This window comes from Equus przewalskii, chromosome 23 (genome assembly GCF_037783145.1).
Source record: "Equus przewalskii isolate Varuska chromosome 23, EquPr2, whole genome shotgun sequence".
NCBI lineage: Eukaryota > Metazoa > Chordata > Mammalia > Perissodactyla > Equidae > Equus > Equus przewalskii.
This window is the reverse complement of record NC_091853.1, coordinates 5840087-5864975: the sequence shown is the minus strand read 5'-3', so window position 1 is coordinate 5864975 and position 24889 is coordinate 5840087. Positions and strand designations below refer to the sequence as shown.

The following is a 24889-nucleotide window of genomic DNA, read 5'->3' as shown; positions in this document are numbered from 1 at the left end:
ATCACTCTACAGCAATTGTCTTCAGATCTTTTCTTAACAGCGGATTTTGAAAGAAAGCACTGGTCACTCGAAAGAAGAGCTGGGCTGTCTAAGATAAACTATTGTTTGCCCAGAATTTTATCCAGGGTACAGCCATGGCCTGTGCTATGGGAGACATTAAGGACCTCAAAAAAGTTTGTCCTCTGAGTTTGGCTTAGAAGATTTTTAACTATCTTCTGAAGTGATAAATTAGAATCATAGAAACATGGAGAAGAACCTGGCAATGAGACACCTGCCTATATCTACAGGGCTTTTCAGGCCTCTGTCAGTGAGGAAATTTCTCACCCCACCTTATGGCTACTGGTTGCCTCACTTCTCGTCCTGGTGAGAGGCCTGCCTCCACTGCAGTGTGGGGTTTAGTGGACACAAGCTCCAGAGCGCCCTCTCTCTCCCACCAGCAGCACAGCAGCAGGAAAGGAAAGCTCAGACGACAAGGCTGGAGATGCTTCTGGACCTATGTGACACTGGGACCACGTCTATTGGTAGTTTCTGAGGGTAAATGAGCCAAAATAGTGAAAATGACTCAGTGTGGTCACTTGAGCTATTTTCCAGTTATAAAAGTCAGGTCTAAACAACCGTAACTATAATTCTACCAAACTGCAGTTCCATCTACATGGCAATGGACTTTCAACCTTGTTTGCGTCTTAATTGCCTGGTTTTTGCTCGGCTGAGAAAATGAGGTGGACAGCTCTGCAGGGTTTTAAATTAAGTGAAGGCTCTGCTGTAAATACAGAGCTTCAGGATGCTGGATACAACTAATGGCCACATGTACTATACACATGGCAGTATTACTCAACGACTGAAATAATGGCTCATGAAATGACTCTTCTAACGCCCATTACTCATTTCCTTCTCCTTCTCCTCTAACAGCATGATACTATACATTGCAGGGTTCTTATTTTACTTCTCATGTGAACCTTTGGCATAGCGACTTATCCCTTGAGGCATGCTATAATCACTGAGAAATGTGCTCCCTGTCACGTCTTATTGCTTAATTATGGCTCTATTTTAGGCTCCCAGTCATTTGGCTTGGAAAGACCTTCCTTATGTGTGATCTTTGAACACGCATCCATGTTGAGTTATCCTTGAGTTCACACCAGACTGTTCCATTTCCATCTTGCTCTGGTTTGCGCAATAATTATTGCCCCTTGGTTCAGCAACACCTTGAATTATTGTAATGAGCACTTACATTTATGCTATTCTCCTCATAAGAAGATACTATCAACCTTTTGTCAAAAAGGCACGTGCTTCAAGTTAATTTTTCCAATACTTGATAGGGTTTTTTTTTTTTTTTTTGCACTTATAAATCCCAGTGACATGCAAAAATCCCCCTTCTTTCCATTCACTCTTGCTCTGGTGATTACAATTTTTTAACTCAAAATCTGGACACCCTGTCTGACAGAGGCTTTTTGTTGTTGTTGTTTTCCTTTTTCTAGTTGTCTATGTATTGCTCCCCAGTGCTAAAGGCAAACTGAAAGATATGGCAGGTCTTGGATATATTCATAGATTGCAAAACAACTGGATACAATATTTAAAATTAGAAGTGTTCTAAAATTTGGGGACTTCTGGAGGATGCATCCATGTTTAGTGTTGCAAGCACTTATTTTGCCTCCCATTAAGACATTATGTACCAGACTCTGTGTAAATCTTAGTCCTTCCTGTACACTATAAGCTTCTTAAGGACAAAAGGCACAGATACATCTCTTATATAGCCTTGTCCCTATATGTAGCTACAGACAGTTGTTTAATCAGCTGCATAGAGACGATGTGGCATTTTCAAGACAGCTGTTTGGGATTAGGAGCTTGCAAAACCGGCCTGACGTTAAGGTAGAGGCAGACTGGAGAATAGTGTCCTGCTTCATTCCTCCAGAGAGCAGTTCAAGTCAGGCCTGGGGTAGATCTATGCTGAGAAGGGGTATAATTACCCTGGTCCAGAGTGGCCCCAGGTCTTGTCTGGCAGAGTGAATTATATCTATCAGTGCCTTTTAAAATGCTGACTTGGCTCCTTAGAAATACAAAACCCAAAACATCATTTATAAAGGTCACTGGGAATGGCCTGGGTCAGAATAACTTGAGTCCGTTTTGTGCCAGTGCCTCGGAAGAGGAAGTTGCTGAATACTCAGATAAAGCTCCTTGAGAGTACTACGTTGCTAAATCCAAACAAAGAACGACAGAGGCTTATAGCTGAGTTTTTACTCTATAATTCAAATGCCAATCCAGCAATGAAATATGTTCTAGGAATTCCAATCAGAGATTTTTATCATCGGACTTGGCAACCAGCTGTGCTCTCAGTGAGTACAAAGATTCATCACCTGCAGTTGCTATAATTCAGTAGAATTATGCAGAGGTGAAAAACTTGAGAAAAATCCTGTCTTTACTTTAAACGCTACGAGAACCATGCTTCTCTGAAACCCACAAAAATGGCTGTAACTTAAAGAAAGTAGTAGGGAATCAAGGTATAAGACCTCTTAAATTCAAGTTTACCTAAGTAAAAGTACACTTTTTCGAGATGAGTGAAAATTACTACAATTTGGTAAAGACCATCTTTGAAGTAGAACAAGTCAGACAACACAAAGCAGTTAACTCCTAAATTACATATCACATCATTAAGCACCCTGATAACCTTATGCTTTATTTGAGAAGTGGGAGCAAGAGGAGAGGAGGTTAACACCAGAGAGGGAGAGCTCTACAAAGTGCCCCAGGAAACTCATGGCGGTGATTTTGAACCAATAATTTCCTTCATGGAAACTAACAATTATCGTGGATTTGTGAATCTATATATCAGAAATCTTTTGAATGTATTTTATGATTTTTAAAAGATATCAGGACTATGCTGGAAAAGCCAGTGCATATGGTCCTCATAGCAAGGAGCCCCCACTTCTCATTAATTTGCTCTTGTTCCTCTCACACATGGGATACAGCTGCCTTGTACAAAACTGATGCAATATAACTTTGTCACATATATCATCACCTGAGCACTTGGATACCACCCTGGGAAAGCCAAGCACAGTAAGTTTTTCAAAATACTGTAATGGTTTTGGTGGACACTTTATAGACATGTTGGAAAGGATTTCACAAGCACAAACACAATCCCTGCATGGATTGCCAAGCCAAATTTTCAAATGGAGGGATGCAGTGAACTTCACGGCCTGACAGATGTAAGAAACACATCAAGAGTTTAGAACTGCAACTTGACTAGCACTTTAAGATTAGAACGAGCCAGTTGGCCAACATGTGAAATTTCTGGCTCTCAAATCCTTCATCTGTAAAATAATTAAATCAGATGATCTCTGAGGTCCCATCCAATTCATTTATTTCATGGATCTCATTTCTCCATGTACCTCATAAGATAAGTCCTCAAAGTACTTAGCCTGAGAATTAGATTGTACCTACCTGTACCTGGATTTAGCCAGTATTACAGAGCCTCATTTATTGATGAAGTTTCCTTAACAGAGGCTCATACAAAAGTAGATACTGTCTCTACCACATGGAGATAGAGAATGCATTATTGCCACAAACTGCTTAAGAATACTATCAAACTGTTTGCAACCTTTTTAAAAGGCAAATGAAAGACCACACTATAAATGCATGAGACTGGTTTATTCCTTAGAAAAATGAGTGTACTGACAATGAAGCTTTCAATTTTTATGTATGTCATTCATAAATAAAAACACAACTATCGACAGAAATGCCTCTGTTTAGAGAAGTCAGTAATGAAAAGCTATAATCTCAACTCAAATGATACAACATAAAAATACAAAGCTCATCTGCATCACTAGAAGATAATACCCTCAAACAAACTCATTTAAAAATAGGCTGTCTCCAACTTTTTCAGAAACTATTATGAATATTACATTTGTTTTTATCCTCTTTTATAATAGTTTAAGACTTTAAATGCAGCATTTGTACTTTCAGCATTCCTGATAAATGGACCATAATTTAATGTAATATTCATAGATTTTTTGATAAAACTACAATATTTATTTACACATTCACATTTAGCACAATGTAGTGGTCAAGTAGTAGTGATGGTAATTACCAAACTATTAAAATAATAAGAAAATTATCATTTTAACAATTTAAATGCTTTATGACAAGGATAATTTATATCCAACATATAAAATACATATTTACAATAACTTTAGAAAAAAATATATCAATTTTTTGGATAATCAAAAATAGCAATAAGGTTTTCTGTATTTTCAGCCTCACTGTAGAAATGTTTTCATTGTCTAAATCTAATTAATGTGCTGATAAAAGACAATATATTAATAGTAAAATAGTGTGTGTGTTTGTGTGTATTATCTAACCAAAACTCGCGTTGTAAATTGAAGCCTTTTCAGGCTCACTGAAGACAGGTGCCCAGTGAAGCCCTTTAAAAGCCTCACTGAAGACAAAAGTACTGCTGGCTTAAGCTGCCTTGTTCTTTATATAAACTGTAATTTCCAATCGCGTTTTGTAACTTTAGTAAGATCCAAATAGATAATTCAGCATACTACTTTTGTCAGTTATTTCTTGTTCTGTCTCTCTTCCACATTAATTTTTGAGTCTCTTTACTGATTACATAAAACAGGAGTCTCACTCTCAACACTTCTCCCAGAAGTTAAATGAGTTTGATTAGTTATTGAGTACCGTTTTTCCTTTTACTTTTCTATGTTTATCTGGTCTAAAAACACTCTTAGCCACATAGTTTTTCTTCCATTCTTTTCAGTTACTTGTTTGCATCTAGTAATAAAGGTACACGGAAGGAAGTGGAACAAAATCAAGGTGAACTATGCCCCTGTATATAAAATTATCATAATTTGAGACTTTAGAATGGTCAAACATGTTATACTAAAACTAATCATGGATTCAAAGATTAATGCTGTTTTAAAGAGGCATTTATTATCAGAGGTCACGGCATAATCTACAACAGAAAGTTTACTTTACTGAATACCTTATTAGTTGAAAAGAACAAACACTGGCACTTCACACGGTCGGAGCAGCTGAAATGTCATTTACAGTCGTTGTAACGTCTTGATTTGGGTGGTCTGGATTAAGATCGGGAATGCTACTGGAGTTTTCACATTGCTCATCTACCTTTGGGGAAGCAGCTTGTTCTGGATGCGTTTTGTTCTCTTTAGCAAGTCCTAATGTCACATGCTCTCCAGAAGGCTGAAGTGGCCTCTCTAAATGAACCGTTTGTTTCCTTGCCTCTGCTTCTTGTTCGTGCAGCAATCTCTCCACCTCCACCTCAAGCTCCAAAGCCTCCTCATCAGCTTGTACATCCAGTTGCTGCATCAACTCCTCCAACTTCTTGGCCTTGCGGAGCTCATTTTGCTGTATGATCGTACAAAGGTGCTCAGTGAGTTGCTCTTTAATCTCAGTCTTACGCTGTAGATCAAGCTTTGCTGTAACATACTCGGCTTCAGCCCTGTCAAACCGCTTCCTGTAGGGACAGGCACAAAAATTGGTCCATTAGTTTTCCAGTGAGGAAGACATTCAAAGGAGGGCCTAGAAACCAAAATTAAATTCCAAAATTGGGGAAAAAAGTATAAATGAAGATATGGATATCAATACTTTACGAACATTCGTCCACACATTAGACAAACTAAGCTATTGCTGCTGAAACTTCCACAACATCCACATTTGGACTATCCTAATACAACATTCCTCTGCATTCCTCTTTCCAAGGCTATGCTTGAATGAAAGCAGGCTAGGAGGGATAATTCAGCGGTGTGCTAGCTCCAGTGAGAGAAAGCCCTGATGTGTAGTGCTTGTCAATTTCTGTAATATAAATGCTACCACTGTGACCAATTTCAAGCTATGAGTGTGATATCACCGAATGCAGAATTGGGAAGAGATAGACAAAATGTGCTCTGTCATTCGCTACGTGTGTACCTGTTTTGGTCAAGGCCTTTTTTTGGGATGTACACAACAGATACCTAGTCAAACTAGCTCAGGTAAAAACTCAGTGGGTAGGACCCAAGAGGCAATCTCACAGGCATGCCATCAGAATCAAAGTCTATTCTCTACAACGCTTAGAAACCACAGTTTCTCGCATTTTGTCTTTCCTGCCATACTCACAGCCCAATATGGCCACCAGCTGTGTCTCTACCTCAAATTCACTCCCCTCAATCTCTCAGTGTTCCAATTCCAAAATTCCAGAGGGAGGACTAGGGCTGGTGTGGCTTGGCATATCCGTTTAAACAGAGCTCTTAGTGCCAGGCCATACCATGAAACCCTGCTTAGCCTATGGATTAAAAGTTCTGGAGTTGGTAGCCCATCTTTGTTCTGATGAGGTGTGCCCGTCAGCATCATGAATACAAAAGGCAGCCAGGTTCCTATGGAAGGGGCTGGAGAATAGTCATGAAATGGCTGAAAATTCAGGTATAGTGACCTCAGGTAGTTTCTTCAACTGAGTTTTGGTTTATCTGTAAAATGGTGGTGATGATAAGATTTTATAGGAGTGTTAAGGATTAAATAGTATAAATAAGGCAAGTGTCTAGCCCAGTGCCTGGCAGGCAGTCAAGAAACAGAACCGTCCCTTCAGAGCACCCAAATCAAAAAGCACTGTTAGTATTTCACTAAACATGCAACTAAAATAGAATTACATAGAACTTAAGGACCTGTGTTTATATTTGAAAACTCTTATTTGTGTAACGTTAATTTATCATATTTCATATTTTTACTGTTATCTAGTAAACATAAGAATGAGAAAACTAGCTATTTTTCAATTACCCCCACGTTAAAAGAACTGTTCTCAAGGAGCGCTGTTGTGTATCTGGATCACCTATTTCCATACTTATAACATATCCTGATTATGATTGTCCAGAGCTTAAGCGCTCTGACAACATTCTCTGTAGGTACATGAATACCCTGCCTCTTCCTCCCACTCAAACCCCCTTCCTCTGCTAGTCTGTGGTCTCCTCAGCCAGGCAGTGAGTAAAGATTTACTGACTGGGCTTATGAATGCTGAATTGACATTAAAATTTGCAAATAGGTCCCTAGGCTTCCACTGATCTTTCACCCTGGATAAATCACTGAAGATTCTGCATTTTGTTTATTTATTTAAAGTCTCCCTAGCCAGAAATATGCATATATATTCTTGTACAGAGTGATTTATTTTTAAAATATTGATTAGTTTCACAAACTACACTATGAGCCTGGGGGCCAGGTAATAATACCAAATCGGAGTATGATATACTTTGGAATGGAATAATAACAGCATTATACATAACACAGTACGACGTATTGAACTGGAAATGTAATCATAGAATCTTTTTGTTATTTTAAAGGGATAGTGAATAATTTAATGAATGTTATTTAAAGCAGTCTAGAAACTGTCTCTTGGTTTTGGTATAACTGAAATTTTGTAAAAACTCAATCATTGACCCTTGGCATGCCATTAAGTTCCACTGATCCATTTTTAGTTTTCCAGTTTTTTTCTGAGCAGTTCTAACTATTTATAAGGATCAACATATGATTTTATCCTTTCTTAGAAGTCTTCCAGAGAACAGAGAAAATTTACTTATATTTAAAAAAAATAGAATCAAACTAATTATTTTGCAATATGGCTATAGTGGACCCTTTTATAAATCTAACACACAATATGAGACTGTTGAGGTATTATTTTTCCTATATCTTCAAACATTTCGTCATTTTATCACCCTAGGAATTACTTCCTCATTACTCATCAATTATTCACACTTATGGTAAAAAATTCACACTTATGCTAAGAAAACAGAAAATGATGAAATGACCTAAAAGGATGGTGCTATAATGAAATAAATTATCATCATTTAGTTTCCCTACTGTGTTGTTCAACATATTACATGACCTTTCAAGAAGGTATAAAAGAAGACCAGAAACATGGTATTTGTAATCTGCTCTCAGCTTTCACTGAATAGTCGAAAATTACTATTTTTTATTTTCTGCTCATAATGGCAAAGTAGAGAAAATTGACAGATGAAGACATTTTGCAGTTATTGGACAAATCAAAAGACGAATGTTGTGGTAGGCTGAAAAATGCCTCCCCAAAGATATTCACTTCCTCATCCCCAGAACCTGTGATATTACCTTATATGGCAAAAGATGTGATTAAGTTGAAGACGTTGAGAGGAGTTTGTTTAGGATTAGCCAGTGAGACCTAAACCCAGTCACAGGTATCCTTTTAAGAAAGAGGCAGAGGAAGTTTTGAGAGAGAAGAGGAGGAAGCAATGTGTCTGTGGGGGCACAGAACTGAGTGGTGTGGCCACAAGCCAAGGAATGCCCACAGTCAGCAGAAGCTGGACAAGGCAAGGAAAGGATTCTTCCCTGGAGTCTCTGAAGGAAGAGCAACCTTGCCAACAGCTTGATTTCAGACTTCTGGCTTCCAGAAATGGAAGAGAATAAATTTCTGTTGTTTTAAGCCATCCAGCTTGTGGTTAAGTTGTTATGGCAGCCCTAGGAAATCAATACAAATGCAGAGACAGACAGTCTAGATTCACGACAGTAAAACTGATCACACAAGTGAAATCTCAGAGTATGAATCCTCAGAAAAATACATCCTAGATGAATTTTCTCAAACTCACAATCAATGAGTGAAAAATCTATTTCTGAGGACAAAAAGAAAATACGTTATTCTCATAGTTAATACTTTCAACAGGACGAACTTAATCACACAATATTTTACAAGTACCTGGACCATCCTCTGTTGCTGAAAGGATGTAAGCGCATTCTTTCAGCTTTTTATAATGTTTGGAGTCAACCATTACTTGATACAAAGAGGTGTGCTATGCTTACCTTCTAATTAAAAATTTTAATAAAGCTGTTTTCCACAATCCCTTTTTTTCTTACATATGTAAATTATTCATAAAAATGACAAAATATTTATGTACATATGTGTATGCACACATTTGTGTGCATGTGTGTTTAAGAGTGCCTATTAAACATAGATAGCAAATAGTGATAACTGTTTTTCCCGGTATACTGGGGGTTAAAGAAATGTTCTACACGCAGCCACTCAGTTTTACAAGCTGGTCTGCAGAGCATATGGCAGCACTGTAGTCACAGTTGTGAGCAGCAGCGGCAACAACTCTCTCAAGTTGGCTCTCTCAAAGTGCTGGCCTCCTGAGAGGTGTCTACCCTGAGATTACTCTACAAAAAGGCCAAAGTGAACTCTGGCCTATTCAGTATCCAAGAACCTTTTGTGGACATAGCACCATACCAGGCACTATAGAACTATGATATCATTTTTATATTAAAAAAAAAACAAGGAAATCTCCAACAGAAACTGACTGCCCTGGGGATTACCTTCTGCAGAACTCTAGACCATAATATTATATCATTAATCTATAATTTCTCAATAACCACAGATGCAAATTCAGAAAATGTTATCTTAATCTTATGCACGAACAAGATACAATCCTGGTTCCAGTCACAATTGTCTGTGGCTTCTCTTCAACTTAACTCAAGAGCTTAGGTTTTTAAAAATAACCTCACATAATACAATATGGATATTCACAGATAACCATATGTCTATATCAGTCCCAGGAGAAATTGTCATCTTTAGCTTGTTAAGAGATATAAAAATTTACCGTGGAAAATTTTATTCTCATGTAAAAATTTACTAAAATTTCATTAAAAATATTTACATATTATAGATGTTTTCTCCTTTAACTAGTAATCCCATCTTCTCTGTGGTTCTCTGAAGGCTAAAGCTATGACATTTCTTATATAATGTTCAACACACAAAGGCATCCTTCTCCAGCCTTCTCTAGAACAGAAATAAAATAAAATTAGATGATTTTTTTTGGTGAGGTATCCAGAATAATCTGAATTATTCAAATAAAGGGCTACAAAGGCATAAAAATGTTCCTCTGGCAAACTTGAGTTACAGAGAATAGAATGTGCTAAAAGTCTAGGCTTAGTTTAATCTTAATAAAATCTTGGTTACTTCCTCAATGACCTTATTAATAGAAATCTGGAACCTCCAGTTATCAGCTACTGATGGTATTAATTTAGGTAGTTAATTAATAAAGGCAGCCCATTAAATCTAATAGCATACGGTCAAACAACAATTTCAAAACTCACAAGGACACCACAAATCTCTTTCTTAAACAATAAACAGTGAATTAAAAACCACAATCAAGCATTTCCGCTTTATTAAATTGTTATATAAACATTCTGATGTTGTGGTTTACCCTAGTCTAATGAGGCATTCTGATTGATTTCTAGTGTTACAGAGAAAGATGCAAAACTGAGTCATTAACACAGCATTCTCTTGTGAAAAAAGACAAACCAGGATGATTAAAGCAATGTTGAAAGGACTGAAAACCCTGAAATTGGACTTAATTTTTTGCCCTTTTATCTGTTTGCAAAGTTCATGTAATTCTTTACATGTGTTAGTTCATTTAAAAAATACTTCATGATGATTTTTTCTCTTTAAAAAAATGCCAATAGTTGAAACCAAAGAGACACATGATAGCAAACCATTTTATACAGAGTATAGTCAAAAAGAAAAGAAAAAGAGAAAAAACTTCAAGCTTACAAGACAGAGTGGTATTTTCTTTAAAATACTCAGAGGCTTTTAAAAACTAAACTAGATCGGTTTTGGATGAAAACTGAAATGAGAACTAGGCTAACCCCTAAGGACCATCTCAGATAATCCAAATTTCTTAACAGAAAGATCACAGATGTGGTATTAGAAAAACAGAGTTTTGGGGCAAGTCATTCAGACATTTAAAGAGTCCCAAACATTAAATATCTGATGGTTTAGCAGCAAAGACTAAAATGTAAATAAATAATGCAAGACATGCTCTACCAGGAAGATGAGTAAGGTTAACAGGTAGGGCAGAATTAAGGAAGACTCCAAGAGGAGACACTTGATTTAGTACAAAACAGGAATAAATACAGCACCTAATGGAGTTGTTACAAGGCTTAAATGATGACATACATTAACGTCCCTGGCCCAGGAAGCAATAAACATTAATTAAATTGGACATCTTGTTCAGAGCTCAATTTCCCCAACTCACCGAGCATATGAATAATCGAGGCTGGCCTGATCAATCCGGTTCCTGAGGATTCCAATGTCAGTTGAGACCATGTCATCTAAAGCCTGTAACTCCTTCTGGATCCGCTTTAGTTTCATGGTCTCTGCCTGAGTTCTTTTAGACCTAAAAATCAGGAAAATGAGTGGAAAAATAAAAATATTTTAAGATCATGTATCCATACACGATATAAATGAAAAAAGCAAGCTATTGCATATACAATATGTTACAATGTCTAATTTTTCAAAATTAGAAAAATTGAAACAAAACAAATGTTGATAACATTTTGGTACATCTCTAACACTGACCTGTGCTTTCTTCCCTTCTTATTCCAAATTTTCTAATAGTATATAATATTTTCATACACAAGAGAAAAAGATTTAAAAAATACCAATAAATATTCACTCATAGTCTATATTCATTCCATAAAGATGAGAATAGGCACTAAAAGAATATAACTGTATTCTCTTTACATTGAAACACCCAACACAGCTTTCCAAATTTCTAGCCTTAAATTCTTCTGGCTAAGCCCATTTTCATTTGTCTAATACTCAGTGGACACCAAAACAAATGCCTGCATGAAACACCATTTCTTTATATTTCTGAAAACATCTATTTGGCTTTAACTTTCTTAGGACTCATTTCTCCAGACTTTTATTGCTTTGATTCCTGTTCTTTGGGCAAAACTACAAGTCCTCAAAATTCTTCTTTCTAGGGCTCAAAAGCAAACACTCTCTTTTTTCTTTGTTTAAAAGCACAGCAACTCTCATCATCTCTCAGTTCCCTCACCACCTCAAGTACATTTATACAATTAAGAAACAGAATAAACAAATATAAAAGCCAACCTTTAATCATGATTTCACTCATTTTAAAATTTCACACACATCCTCACAGAATAAAATTCCCACATAAAACCACTGTATCACAACTTACATTCTCCTGACTTCTACTCCATTATGCATTTACCCTTGTTTTCTGCTTACAAAAGTTAACTTAACAATATGATACTTTTACTTCAAGTACTTTACTGTCTATTTATTAATAATCTAATCAGGTCTTATTTCCTTACACTTCTGGCTGTATCACTGCTTTCTCTCTTAAATCAAAAGCACACAGAGAACAAGTGCTGAGCCTAATCTTTTTTTAAAATCCCCAGCAAAGAGCCTCCCCAACGTCTTCCAAATTGAAGACTACTAAAATGCTTTTTAATAATCATATGTTGTTCTTTTCCTTGAAACATAGTAAGTTCAGTAAGCTGCATATTTCCCAAGCTTTCATGAAAGATTAAGCTATAGGGGTAGGAGAAAAAAATCATCATTTTTAAATACATAAACCCCTTGGCAGATAAAATTCTGAATTGCTCTTACACCCACCTGCCTTTCTCTCCATCCCCATCCCTTGCCCCAACCTGACACATATACCAGTTTCAATCAATAATAGTTTTGCCAGACTTTTCTGGAGATCTAAAAAGAAAATGCCAATCTTCCTTGCATTTAGTTCTCACTATTCTCAATCACTTCTTTATCGACCAAGGTTGGTTTCCAAAGGCCACAGCACATTAGAAACTACAAACAAAAAGGGCAGAAAGAGTGAGTAAGGGATGAGAAAAGTGGCTCAGATGGGAATGTTGCTGGTTAAGCCAGTACAATGTAGTAAGGGAAAAGGGATCGCAGACCGCTGACACTGGGCAGTCACAGAAAAATCGAACCGCACAGTATGGGAGAGTGTTCATAACAGTGACCCTGAGTCATGGATAAAAGGTTAAATTACATCATGCATCTTCCATTAGTGGGGGCAGGGCAAGTTATTTAAGAAAAATGTCCATAGGAAACACAATTAATATTAGTAGGACTGTAAGCCACTTATGTGCAATACTCTCATTCCTCTACATGTCAGATGATTAAGGCCTCCCTACGTCAAAACTAAAACCTGCATTTGTTGCTAATTTACTTATATTGATAGCTATTTACTGCTCCCTTATGAATGTGTAGATGGTTAAAACTGAAAACACTAATGCTGATCCTTAAGTTCTGATGTACCTGTATTCATAAATTTGTTATGATCTATGCTTAAAAAGTCCTCCTTAATAAATTAATGCTGGAATTTCAGTGTCATTTATAAAGCATCATTTGTTTAGTTAGCCTTAAAAGTAATGGTTGTAGAGAAAATCTTGGTTTATTAGGACAGACATGGCAAAATAAATATAAAACATGACAGAGCTGATTGCTGGTTATAAATAACCTCTGGTTCAGGTGCCTCACCTTTCTGCAATAGCTTTAGCCAAAAGAGCTTTCTTACGTTTATTTTTCTCTTCCATTAGTCGTTGTTCTTGTTGAAGAACTTCCCAACGAGACTTTTCTTGCCTAGGGAGCAAAAGAAGTATGAAATGAGTTTCTGAAACACCATCCCACACCTTACCAGTTTCAGTCCCCTAAGTATAAAATTTAATCAACAAGATTACGTATATTTTCTTTCAAAAGTCCTCTTAAAAGGAACCCATCTGCAGCTCATTATTTTGTTCTAATAGGAACAAAGACTATGATTTGAAGTAAAGGCTTATATAAATTGGCCCTTTGAAATCCATTATATGTACATAATCTAGGAACCCACAAACTGGAAGCTAGAGTACTGTGGCATTTTTTAGGAGTACAAAGAAACTTGCATAAGTTAATTATGTATTATTATACGCAAAATGGAGAGCAAAATAAATTGGTCTGTACCTAATCTTATGTTATAGCTTTCAGGGTTTTCTATAATGAAAATCTTCATCATTTAACACCTTTAAGACAACCAATGTTTATTTCATTCATTTTAATTTGCTCACTTTCCAGTTCTCAAACATTCTTAAACAGAGTGAAACATTATGAGCTAAGAGTTGAATGCTGAGCTAAAGAAAACTTCAAAGATCTCAAAACATGAATTGTCTTCTAATCTAATTCTGAAAGAAGTATATTAAAATTCCCCATAAATTCATGAACTTGCCGTCAACTCAAATTAAACAAGGTAATGATAAACCTATTTATTCCTATTATTGTAACTTCTTACAGCTATTATACAAAAAATCTGTTCCCAGACCTAGTAACAGCTTCCAAAATCATCCTTCTCTCCATTCCTACACCCTCCACCTTAGTGCTGGCATTGCTTCTTTCTCATTTTTACTATTGTAGGCATCTCCTCACCAGATGTTAGTTCCAGACTTAGTTCCAGCTCACCAGCATCCTCTCCCAAATGGTCTGTGACAGTGACATCTGGATTTTCTCTAACCATTACTGTGATCAGGGAATTCCCTCCTTCAGAGGCCTTGGTGTTTTACTACTGCATCAGAGAACTCGCTGGGCAGGAATCCTCTGCTTGTTCCAAGCCCTTCTTCACTTTCTTAATTCTCTACTGTTCTCTGATCTGTCCTTTGCCTCGTCCAGAGAAGTGAAATGTCGTCTCTGAGCACTCTCTAAGATATAATCCTCCTTTCCCCTTCTTATAGTCTCAGAATTTCTCCTTTTCAACAATTCCTGATACATATCTTCCATGAAAATTTTCCCAAGTATTTAAAAAAAGAATAATTTTCCTGATGACATTCAATCTAAATTGTCCAGCTCAATTTAAACCACCCCCACTTGTCTCAGGCTTTTGCTGGTAAACTACACTTAAAGACACTTAAATGTATGTGCTTGTTCAATGTTGATCTCCTAATTCATGTGGTTTTATATCTCTTGTGAAAATCATTTCTGGGGTGTAAACCCATGGAGGGCAGGAAATACTTCAAACTTTGTACAGAATCTGGATTGGCAGATATTGAAAAAATATCTGAGATTAGAAAAAATATAAGATACTTTGAAAAGAAAGCAGAAACAAATGCCATCCTTCCTTCTTTGTAAGTGATAAATCAGGAGGAAACAAACACAAGTAGATATTAAAACAAAAGCTATACAATCAAAATTCTGATTGTAAGAATTCACTAGTCACAGAATGGCAATTTCCACAAGAATGTGACTAAACTAAATTCTGGAGGTGGTTTCTAATACAAACACATTAAATAAAGAATAAAAAAAAATCTAATGATGCAGCTGAAGTATTTAATTACTACCCTCAATTTCCCACACTCTTTCTTTGACTAGCCCTTCACGTCTCTCCACAAGTACTCTTTTCTGGGCCAAGAGAGATGCAGTCTGCATTGAGTTGAAGAATGGGTTCAATCTGGGGAGGAGTACTATGGGAAGTGCTTCTGGTAAGTGTAAGGTGCACAGACTTTGGATCTAGAGACTTGTATGTGAACCTGAACTCTGCTACTTACTAGCTGTGTATTTGCTTTGGGAATACAATATCTCGTCTGAGTCCAAGATATCTCATCTCTAAAGTGAAAATAATGAACATGTACTGTGAGGCTGTTGTGAAGACTAAATGAATAAAAACATAAAAAACGCCTGACATCGACTGGCTAAGATAGGTGGTAGGTATTTTTCAATAGTTTATTCATTACATTCCTACCTTAGAACATAAAACAGAGAAAATGTCAAAACTACTATTTCTTCACAGCCCAATGTGGAAAAAGGTTAAATGGAAAAAAGTCTCATGATATATAGACTTACTAACAATTCCACTTTCTTTTTCTCCAATTTGCCATCTGGCTTTGGAGGTAGAACCTCAGCACTTTTGTGACCATCATGGGAATTCTGGAGTCCCAGTTCCCTTGGTTGACTTTCAGTACCATGTGGTTTTCCATCCCCAACAGGAGAGGTGAGCACAAGAGGACTAGGAGGAGTAGGGGGACAGCGCGGTTTTTGAGTGTTAAGCTTCTGTTTCGGTGCAGAAAGCAGCTGCTCTGGAGGTAACGAAGTTGATCCATCATGAAGTCCAAGTTTTTGGCTTTGCTCTTGAAGGGCTTTTTCTCGCTGAAGTTGTTGTCGGCTTTTCTTCATAGGGAGACGCCGCTGTGGTTCAAATGGATCTAATATAAAAAAGAGAATGGAGGAAAATTCCTTGTGTAAGCAGCAAATAATTACAATTTCTCCAAGAAAATAATGCATCAAGATTAAACTTTGATAATAATTCTAAAGAGTTTTTCCCCCTTCTCTATCTTAAAAGCCCAGGGAAAAACAGCCATCTACCTGTCAAGTTTCAACAGTTCTCTGATGATACTGTCAGTATTTAACAAAAACTGTCCTAGCTCTCAATATATCTTCAAGGAAGTCCATTTGTCCACGATTTAGGCCTTTGGGATACAAAACAAGCTTTCTTTTTAAACTTTATTTGATAACTGTCAAAACAATCAACTAATATGACCAAACTAGAGAGACATGAATTCTTTGATATGTCTTAAATTTGATTTATGGTTCTGTCTGCTCTCTTGAAATAAAATGGTGGTTCAGTTTTCAAATGGGCTTCATCATTCTTAAATTTTAATAGATATCAGGGCAATTTGATACATAGGTACATGCTATACATAAAGTAAAACTGAATGAAGTCTCTTATGTCTAGGAATGCTAGTTAACCTTAAATTGTTTTCTTCCATGCTCCAGAACAGTCCAAGGTTGTGTTCTTGAAGTCTAAGTTAGCCTTTAATCAACATATGCAAGCTAATTTTAATAGCCTGAGCAAAGCCATAGAGGAAGATAAACAACTGGGAGAAATTTTTTTAAAAAGCATTATAAACTAAATAATAATTCTATTATACTCTTTGGATTGTCCACGCCAGTGTTAAGCTTGTAAGGCAGACAAATGGAGACTCTGACTCAAGTTCATACTATATTTAATAAGATCTATAAATGGTATTCTTTACAAAATGCCTGGGAAATGAAATTATGATAAGTCCTTGTAAACGAACTCAAATAGGGCTTTTAAATACTGCATATTGACCTTTGAAGAAACACAAGCTTATTATTTAAATTTCCCAAAGGAGAGTTAAAAGTTCTACAGCCACAGTTCAGTGTTGCTTTTGTCCAGCTTAGTACCCTTAGGCAAGTCAATTAATGATGCCCTACCTCAGTTTCCTCATCAGTCAAACTGGTTGAAAATTTACAGGCTCTACTTAACTCAAGGAGTTGGTGTAAGGATTAAATGATATATATAAAACATTTTTAAAAGATAGACACACTATCAAAAAGTAAAATGGGGGTTGGCCCTGTGGCTGGGTGGTTAAGTTTGCACACTCCACTTTGGCGGCCCCAGGGTTTGCAGGTTCAGATCCTGGGCACAGACCTACACACTACTCATCAAGCCATGCTGTGGTGGCGTCCCACATAGAAGCACTAGAATGACCTGCAACTAGGATATAAAACTATGTACTGGGGTTGGATTTTAGGGAGAAAAAAAGAGAGGAAAATTGGCAACAGATGTTAGCTCAGGGCCAATCTTAAAAAAAAAAGAAAAAAAAGTAAAATGTTACAGGCATACCTCATTTTATTGCACTTTGCTTTGCCTTCACAGTTTTTTACAAGACCCTTCACCAGCAAAAAGATTACAACTCACTGAAGGTTCAGATGATGGTTAGCATTTTTTTAGCAATAAAGTATTTTTAAATTAAGATATACATATTGGTTTTTTACACATAATGCTATTGCACTCTTAAGAGACTACAGTATAGTGTAAACACACCTTTTATATGCACTGGGAAAGCAAAAAATTTGTGTGACTCCCTTGCTTTATTGCAGTGGTCTGGAAATGAACCCACAATATCTCCAAGGTATGCTTGTATTATTGTTGACTTTAGCCAGAAACACAAAGTAGCCTCCTTTACCTTGCAATAGGAACTTATTCTTGGCTACTGATCTTTATTCACACCATCAGAAAATGTCATTGAGCCTGTTTACCTCCCAGTTACACTCATTAGCTGAATTAACAGTCCCTCTGTAATTCAGTAATGCAGGCTCCACTTTATTTTGCATTTTCACCAAACTTACCAACTCCCAAATAAACAAATCAGGACACTTACAAATAGAACATATGACCAAAAAACTTTTGAAACTAATAAGCCATTATAGCAAGGCTGCAGAATACAAGACTAATATACAAAAGTCAAGTGCTTTCCTATGTACCAGCAATGAACAAGTAGAATTTGGAAATAAAAACACAGTATCCTTTACATTAGCACTCAAAAAAAAAAAATGAAATACGTAAAAATCTAACAAAATAGGTACAAGATCTATATGAGGAAAACTATAAAACTGATTAATGAAATCAAAGAACTAAATAAATGGAGAAATATCCCATGTTCATGGATAGGGAGACTCAATATTGTCAAGATGTCAGTTTGTCCCAACTTGATCTATAGATTCACTACAATCCCAATCAAAATCCCAGTAAGTTATTTTGTGGATACTGGTAAACTGATTCTTAAGTTTATACAGAGCAGCAAAGACCCAGAATAGCCAACACAATATTGACGTAGAACAAAGTTAGAGGACTGACATTATTTGACTTCAAGACTTACTATAAGGATAGAGTAATCAAGACAGCTATATTAGTGAAAGACCAGACAAATAGATCAATGGAACAGAATAGAGAGCCCAGAAATAGGCCCACATAAATCTAGTCAACTGACCTTTGACAAAGGAGTAAAGGCAATACAATGGAGCAAAGACAGTCTTTTCAAAAAATGGTGCTGAAACAACTGGACATTCACATTGAAAAAAATAAATCCAGACACAGACTTTTACATCCTTTACAAAAATTAACTCAAAATGGGTCATAGACCTAAATGCAAAACCCCAAATTATAAAACGCCTAGAAGATAACATGACCTTGGGTATGGCAATGATGTCTTAGATACAACACCAAAGGCTCTATCCATGAAAGAGATAATTGATAAGCTGGACTCCATTAAAATTAAAAAGTTCCACTCTGCAAAAGATAATGTCTAAGAAAAGAGAAGACAAGACACAGACTGGGAGCAAATATTTGCAACAGACACAGCCGATAAAAGACTATCATGTAAAATACACAAAGAACACTTAAAACTCAACAATAAGAAAACAACCCAACTAAAAACTGGGCCAAAGTCCTTAACAGACACCTCATCACCAAAGAAAAGATACAGACAGCAAATATGCATATGAAAAGATATTCCAAATCATATGCCATTAGGAAAATGCCAGTAAAAACAACAAGATACCCCTATACATCTATAAGAACGGTCAAAATCTGGAATACTGACAAGACTAAATGCTAGTGAGGATGTGGGGCAACAGGAACTCTCATTCATTGATGGTGGAAATGCAAAATGGTACAGTCACTGTGGAAGACAGTTTGGCAATTTCTCACAAAACTAAACATACTCTTACCATATGACTCAGCAATTACAATCCTTGGTATTTATTCAAAGAAGCTGAAAACTTAAGTTCACACAAAAACCTGAACTTGGATGTTTATAATAGCTTTATTAATTGTCCAAACTTGAAAGCAACCAAGACATCCTTCCATAGGTGAATGGATAAATAAACTGTGGTATGTACAATAGAATATTATTCATTGCTAAGAAGATATGAGCTATCAAGCCATGAAGAGATATGAGGAAACTTAACTGCATATTACTAAGTGAGAGAAGCCAATCTGAAAAGGCTACATACTGTATGATTCCAACCACACGACATTCTGGAAAAGGCAAAACTATGGAGACAGTAAAAAGATCAGTGGTTACTAAGCACTATGAAGAGGGGAGGAGGGATGAATAGGCAAAGAGAGGATGTTTAGGGCAGTGAAAACACTCTGTATGATACTGTAACGATGGATACACATCATTACGCATTTGTCCAAACCCACAGAATGTACACCACCAAGAATGAACCCTAATGAAAACTATGGACTTGAGTGGTGATGATGTGTCAATATGCAGGTTCATCAATTGTAACAAATGTGGCACTCTGGTGGGGGATGCTGATAACGGGGACGACTACGTATGCATGGGGGCAGCAGACATACGGGAAATCTCTGTATCTTCCTCTCAATTTTGCTGTGAACCTAAAACTGCTCTAAGAAAATAAAGTCTTTAGGAAAAAAAACAGAACATACTATTTTAGATACTTATATTGGGGGCTGCAAGCATCAAGGAGACTGTGGTAAACTGGGGAACACAAATCTAGCTTAAAGGGGGCAATCAGTAGCCACCTTTAGCCATTAAAAATACCTTGTTGGGGCCGGCCTGGTGGGTAGTGGTTAAGTTCATGCACTCCACTTCAGTGGCCCAGTGTTCATGGGTTCAGATCCTGGGCACAGACCTAGACACTGCTCATGAAGCCATGCTGTGGTGGCATCCCACATACAAAATAGAGGAAGACTGGCATAGATGTTAGCTCAGTGACAATCTTCCTCGAGGAAAACGAGGAAGATTGGCAACAGATGTTAGCTCAGGGCCAATCTTTCTCACCAAAATAAATAAATAAATAAATAAAATGCCTTCTGTCATTTAAAAGTTTAGGTCAGTGTTACCAGACATTATGATTTTTCAGATTTCTATGTAAAATATCCTGATTTTTAAATGTAGGGAATTGTTTTAATCAAGAAAATCTAGATTATGCTGTAGGCATAAAGAACTCTGGAATCTCTGTGGTTTTAAATAACAAAGGTTTATTTCTCATTAATGCCTGTGCCAACTAGAGGTCAGCAAAGAGGTTCTGCTGGTCAGTCTTTCAAGGCTCCAGGCTGACTCTATAGCCACCATTCAGTGTTGCTAGGCCCCAGGGTGGGGGAGAAGAGAGAGTTCAGGAAGGTCTTGCTATAGCAATTAATTGCTCTGACCCAGCAGTGACATAACACTTCTGCTCACAATTTACCGTGGAACTAGCACTTGGTCCTACCTCACACAAGGGCAACAGAAATATACTGGGAAGAGAAGTAAACTACAAGTATTTGGCAAACAGCACTAATGATTATCATCACTATTAAAAAAGAAATTTAAAGATTAAACCAAAAAAGAAAAGAAAAAAATTGAAAAGACAAAATATTTTTGGGTTAAATTAAGACAACTGGCTATGAGTTTGAGATCTCTGCTCTATATCCTTTATTTAAGCCCTGCTCTTTCCACCCAAGACAACCATCATTTGAATCATGTGCTGATCACTTCTTTTCTTTGCTTTTTATGTCATATAATCTCTACAAATATTTCTAAAAAATTTTACTTTTATTTAGTTGTTTTAACTTTATAAAAGGGTATCATACTGTATGTAATCTTCTTTAAAAATTAATATATTGCCAATATTCATCCATATTGTTCATGTTACTATAGTCATTCATTTTTAATGCTGTATAATACTCTATTATGTGACTAAATGAGAATCTACTGATCTTCTTCCACCGATGGACATATGTTGGTTCCAGGTTTTTGCTTCCATGAGTATTGCTGTTGTGTCTCCTCTTGTATATGTCCAAGAATTTGCCTTGGATATTATCTAAGAACTGCCGGGTCATAAAGTATACCTTTAGGAGAAATGTCAATTGCTTTCTAAAGTGCATTCCCTCTAGCAATGTATAATATCCTGTGGATGGACTTTCTTGTCAATATCTAATATTGTCAGACTTTCAAATTTCCGTCAATCAAATGGGTATGAAGTAGTATGTCACTGTGCTCTCGATTTGCAATTCTCTGCTCATTATGGTGAAAAGCATCTCTTCATATTTCCTTTTCCAAGAAATATCTATTCATATCTTCTGTCGATTTTTCTTTTGGCTTGTTTGTATTTTTCATACATCAGCAGCAATTGGAAAACAGTTAAAGAGGAGATATTTCAATACCAGAAATTGTCAAGTACCTAGGAACAAATCTAACGAAAGGGTGTTCGAAACCTCTAACAGGAAATTTTCTAAAATTTTATTAAAAGATATTAAAGAAGACCTAAATAAGTGGAGACATATACCATGTTAGTGGTAGTGTTAACGTGAAGACGTCAAATCTCCTCAAATTGATCTAAAAATTCAACGCGATTCCAATCAAAATTCCAAATGAGTTTTCCATGAAATTTGGTACTTGGTTTGTTTCCAGCTTTTTAATACTATAAACAAGAATGTAAAGCACATTCTTAACCTTCCCCAATGCACATATGGGTTTCTCTAGAGTATCAGTGTCCTTATTTTTGCTAGCAACCAACTCCATTTTCACAGATTAACTGTATTTTTAAGGTTGGAGAACAGCTGGAAGGAGCCTTAAAATTAAAGATCCAACTCTTCTAGTTCTACACATGAGAACTCCAAGGTGAAAAGACTTAGAGGCAGAGCTGGGAGATCTATATGCCAATCACTGTGTTTGGCTATGAGTGCTAAGGTGCTTTCTCTGTCCTCAAGGTGGACATAGACTAGTGAGCTATGAGTCTAGAGTCTATGCTCTAACATCTTGCTATGAAATGACAGGCCTTGAAGTTAAGGTCCTTCTGCCCCGTCTCTATCCCAAATCGCAGAGATATTTAGAAATGTTCTTCTACATAATTAATCTATCGTTTAATTTAGACTTCTCCATCAAGTCTTCTTTCCTCTGGCAAACTCACCTCTGCTAACACATAATCTCTGTGAAATCTTAGCAAGCTCCACCCAATCCCCAGCACTGTGGGGTTCCCACTAGGTCTGAAGCAAGCTCCTGTACATCTATCACTCTACATAACAGTCTGTCTCCTCCCTAGACTAGAAGCTCACTGAAGGCAGGGATGATGCCTTGTTCATCTTAGCATCCCTAAGGGAGAAGCCCACACCTGTAACTTCGGGTCTGACCAGAAGCAGGGGTACTTGTACTCTGTACATTGGAATGAGTGAATGGATGTTGAAAACACAGAGCAAAAGAATTTGAGAACATCAAGCTAGACAGTCAGCTAATTATACACTAGTATAACTTTTATGATAATAGTTTTTAAATGCCTCTAGACCAATTAAAATTTCCTCCCTCTACATAATCCACACTGGCCCCATGTTACTAATTTACTTCCTTTTCCATTTGTCAGCCCCAGATTATTCTCACATCTATGCTAAAAATTCACAGACATACCTGAGCAACATCCAAATTTCTCACAAACTATAAAAAAATGCATGGCAAGGCTTATTTAATTTTCTCCCAAAGTAACGTATGTAAGTTATGGTACCAAGAGTGATGTAAACTCACAGAGGTGGTGTGCACTACCAGGATCACCATACAGAACTTTACGAAATTTCAACCACAAACAAAGCAGCTTATATCACCAAGAGTTTCTTACCAAGTATCAGCAAACGTAATTCCTTCCTTAAAAGATAACTAAACAGTACAAGTCCGCTCAATGATTACCCTATAAAGCTGGAGGGGGAAGCACAAAATTTTAGCTTACGCGGAAGTCAGTAGTTATAAACACACCCATAGCTAGATATGTCACATATAACCTCTCAAACACCCTTTTGATTTGCTGACTCTCAAGAGTTGGAAAGAACTGCAAAAATCATCTGGCAACCAGAAGTAAATGCAAGCCTCCAGATATATTACGAAAAGCACCAACTTTTTGCCTTTCTTCAAAACCCCTGTGCTCCCTTTTCCCCAGTCGTTGTCTGCATCTATAAATCAATCACAATTCTTATAAGGTGTGCCCCCCCTCCTCCTTCCTTTACCCTGACCCCAACCGTCCAAGCCCTGATCCTCCTACAGGAGACAGCCAGGCGGTAGGCTCACTTCCTCTCCCAAGTCCCACTCCTTCCACAGGAAAAAAGTCAAGTCCCTGAAATGGATTCCGGAACTCTCTTTTCTAAAAGTAGAACCCAGAACCCTGGGTCCGCCCCTCCCGCAGTGGCTTCAGGTACATCCACCTCCGGAGCCCCCTCAGTCCTGTCCTCCCACTTACAGCTCCTTCCCCTGACTGACACTGACACACACACACCCCTCCGGAGCCCCCTCAGTCCTGTCCTCCCACTTACAGCTCCTTACACACACTCACACACACACACACCCCCTATTCCCCGCCCCCTTGCCCCCTCAAATGCTGCAGCCCCGCCCCTTCCCCTTAACAGACCCAGGAATTAAACATCCGCAGGCTCGTCCCGTTACCTTTATTCTGCTTTAGTCGCCTCAGCTCCTCCTCAGAGAAGCCAGCCCAACCCTGCGCCATCCGCCCCGGCTGCCAGCACCCTCAGGACACCCAAACCTCAAAGCCCCGACTGCCAACAAGGCTGCCTAGGCACATCCGGGTTCTTCCGTGGCCGCGGCCGAACACCCAATCAGCACGTCGAGCTCTGGACACAAGGCCCCCTCTCCCTGGCCGCAGGGTCGGGATGCCTTCGAGGCTGCCCCCGGCAGTGCCGGACAAACTGCCTCAGGACGTCTTGGCCTCGCAGACATTCATTTCCCCTGACCTGGCTCTGCTCTCTCTTCTTGTCACCTGATCTCGTTGGGTTAGTCTCTTCAAGAGACAAGGGGGAAACAGCGATGGAGATAAGGGTGGAGATAAAACAGGCAGTTGGGAAGGGGCCACGAGGGTGGCGGAAAGGGGCGGACGAGACTGCCTCTTGGGGTCCTCTGTAACGCCTCCGGGGCGGAGCCTTACGTGCTGGTCTCGCCGCGGGGGCTTCTTGGCCTGGAGGGCTTCTTAGCAAAACTGCGGTGGTGTCAGCCTGCTGACTGATTCAGGGAATGATCAGGTTTAGGCCTTTCATTACGAAGAAACGTTTGAGAGGACTGGGGTGTAACTAACGGAAAGGGAGCAAACACGTTGACCGGGGCTTCTCTGCGTAACTGTGGCCCCCGCAGGCCGTAGCGTCTCCCAGGTTTCTGTTGATTGTGGGTTGTTTGCTTCATGTTTTGTGAATGATTCTCGCTAATCTGCGGCCTTTCTCCTAAGGGATGTCCAAGTCTCTCTCCCCTTAAAAATGATTTCTCATCAGTTTTTATGTTTAAAGAAGACAGTGTAAAA

At 37.8% G+C, this 24889-nt stretch overlaps 1 protein-coding gene across 2 annotated transcripts; it reads right to left on the bottom strand.

Annotated features, from left to right (window-relative positions):
• Positions 1 to 3624: 3624 nt before the first annotated feature.
• Positions 3625 to 24383, bottom strand: GORAB (golgin, RAB6 interacting). Of its 2 annotated transcripts, none has more exons than XM_008519876.2 (5): positions 24028 to 24383; positions 15639 to 15993; positions 13310 to 13411; positions 11034 to 11174; positions 3625 to 5467 (listed from the first exon to the last, which is right to left on the bottom strand). In XM_008519876.2, exons 1-5 carry the CDS (start codon positions 24086 to 24088, stop codon positions 5008 to 5010), a joined length of 1119 nt encoding a protein of 372 aa, XP_008518098.1. In that variant the 5' UTR covers positions 24089 to 24383; the 3' UTR covers positions 3625 to 5007. The 2 variants fall into 2 exon arrangements, with proteins under 2 accessions (XP_008518098.1, XP_070447153.1); XM_070591052.1 differs by having other exon boundaries at positions 15635 to 15993; positions 24028 to 24199.
• Positions 24384 to 24889: the final 506 nt, after the last annotated feature.

Coding starts and splice junctions, on each gene's coding strand:
- GORAB (XM_008519876.2), bottom strand. CDS start 24,088: ATGGCGCAGGGTTGGGCTGGCTTCTCTGAGGAGGAGCTGAGGCGACTA. Junction 11,175..13,309: donor GCTAAAGCTATTGCAGAAAG/GTGAGGCACCTG, acceptor CCTGATTTTTAG/GTCTAAAAGAACTCAGGCAG. Junction 5,468..11,033: donor CTCGATTATTCATATGCTCG/GTGAGTTGGGGA, acceptor CTGTCCCTACAG/GAAGCGGTTTGACAGGGCTG.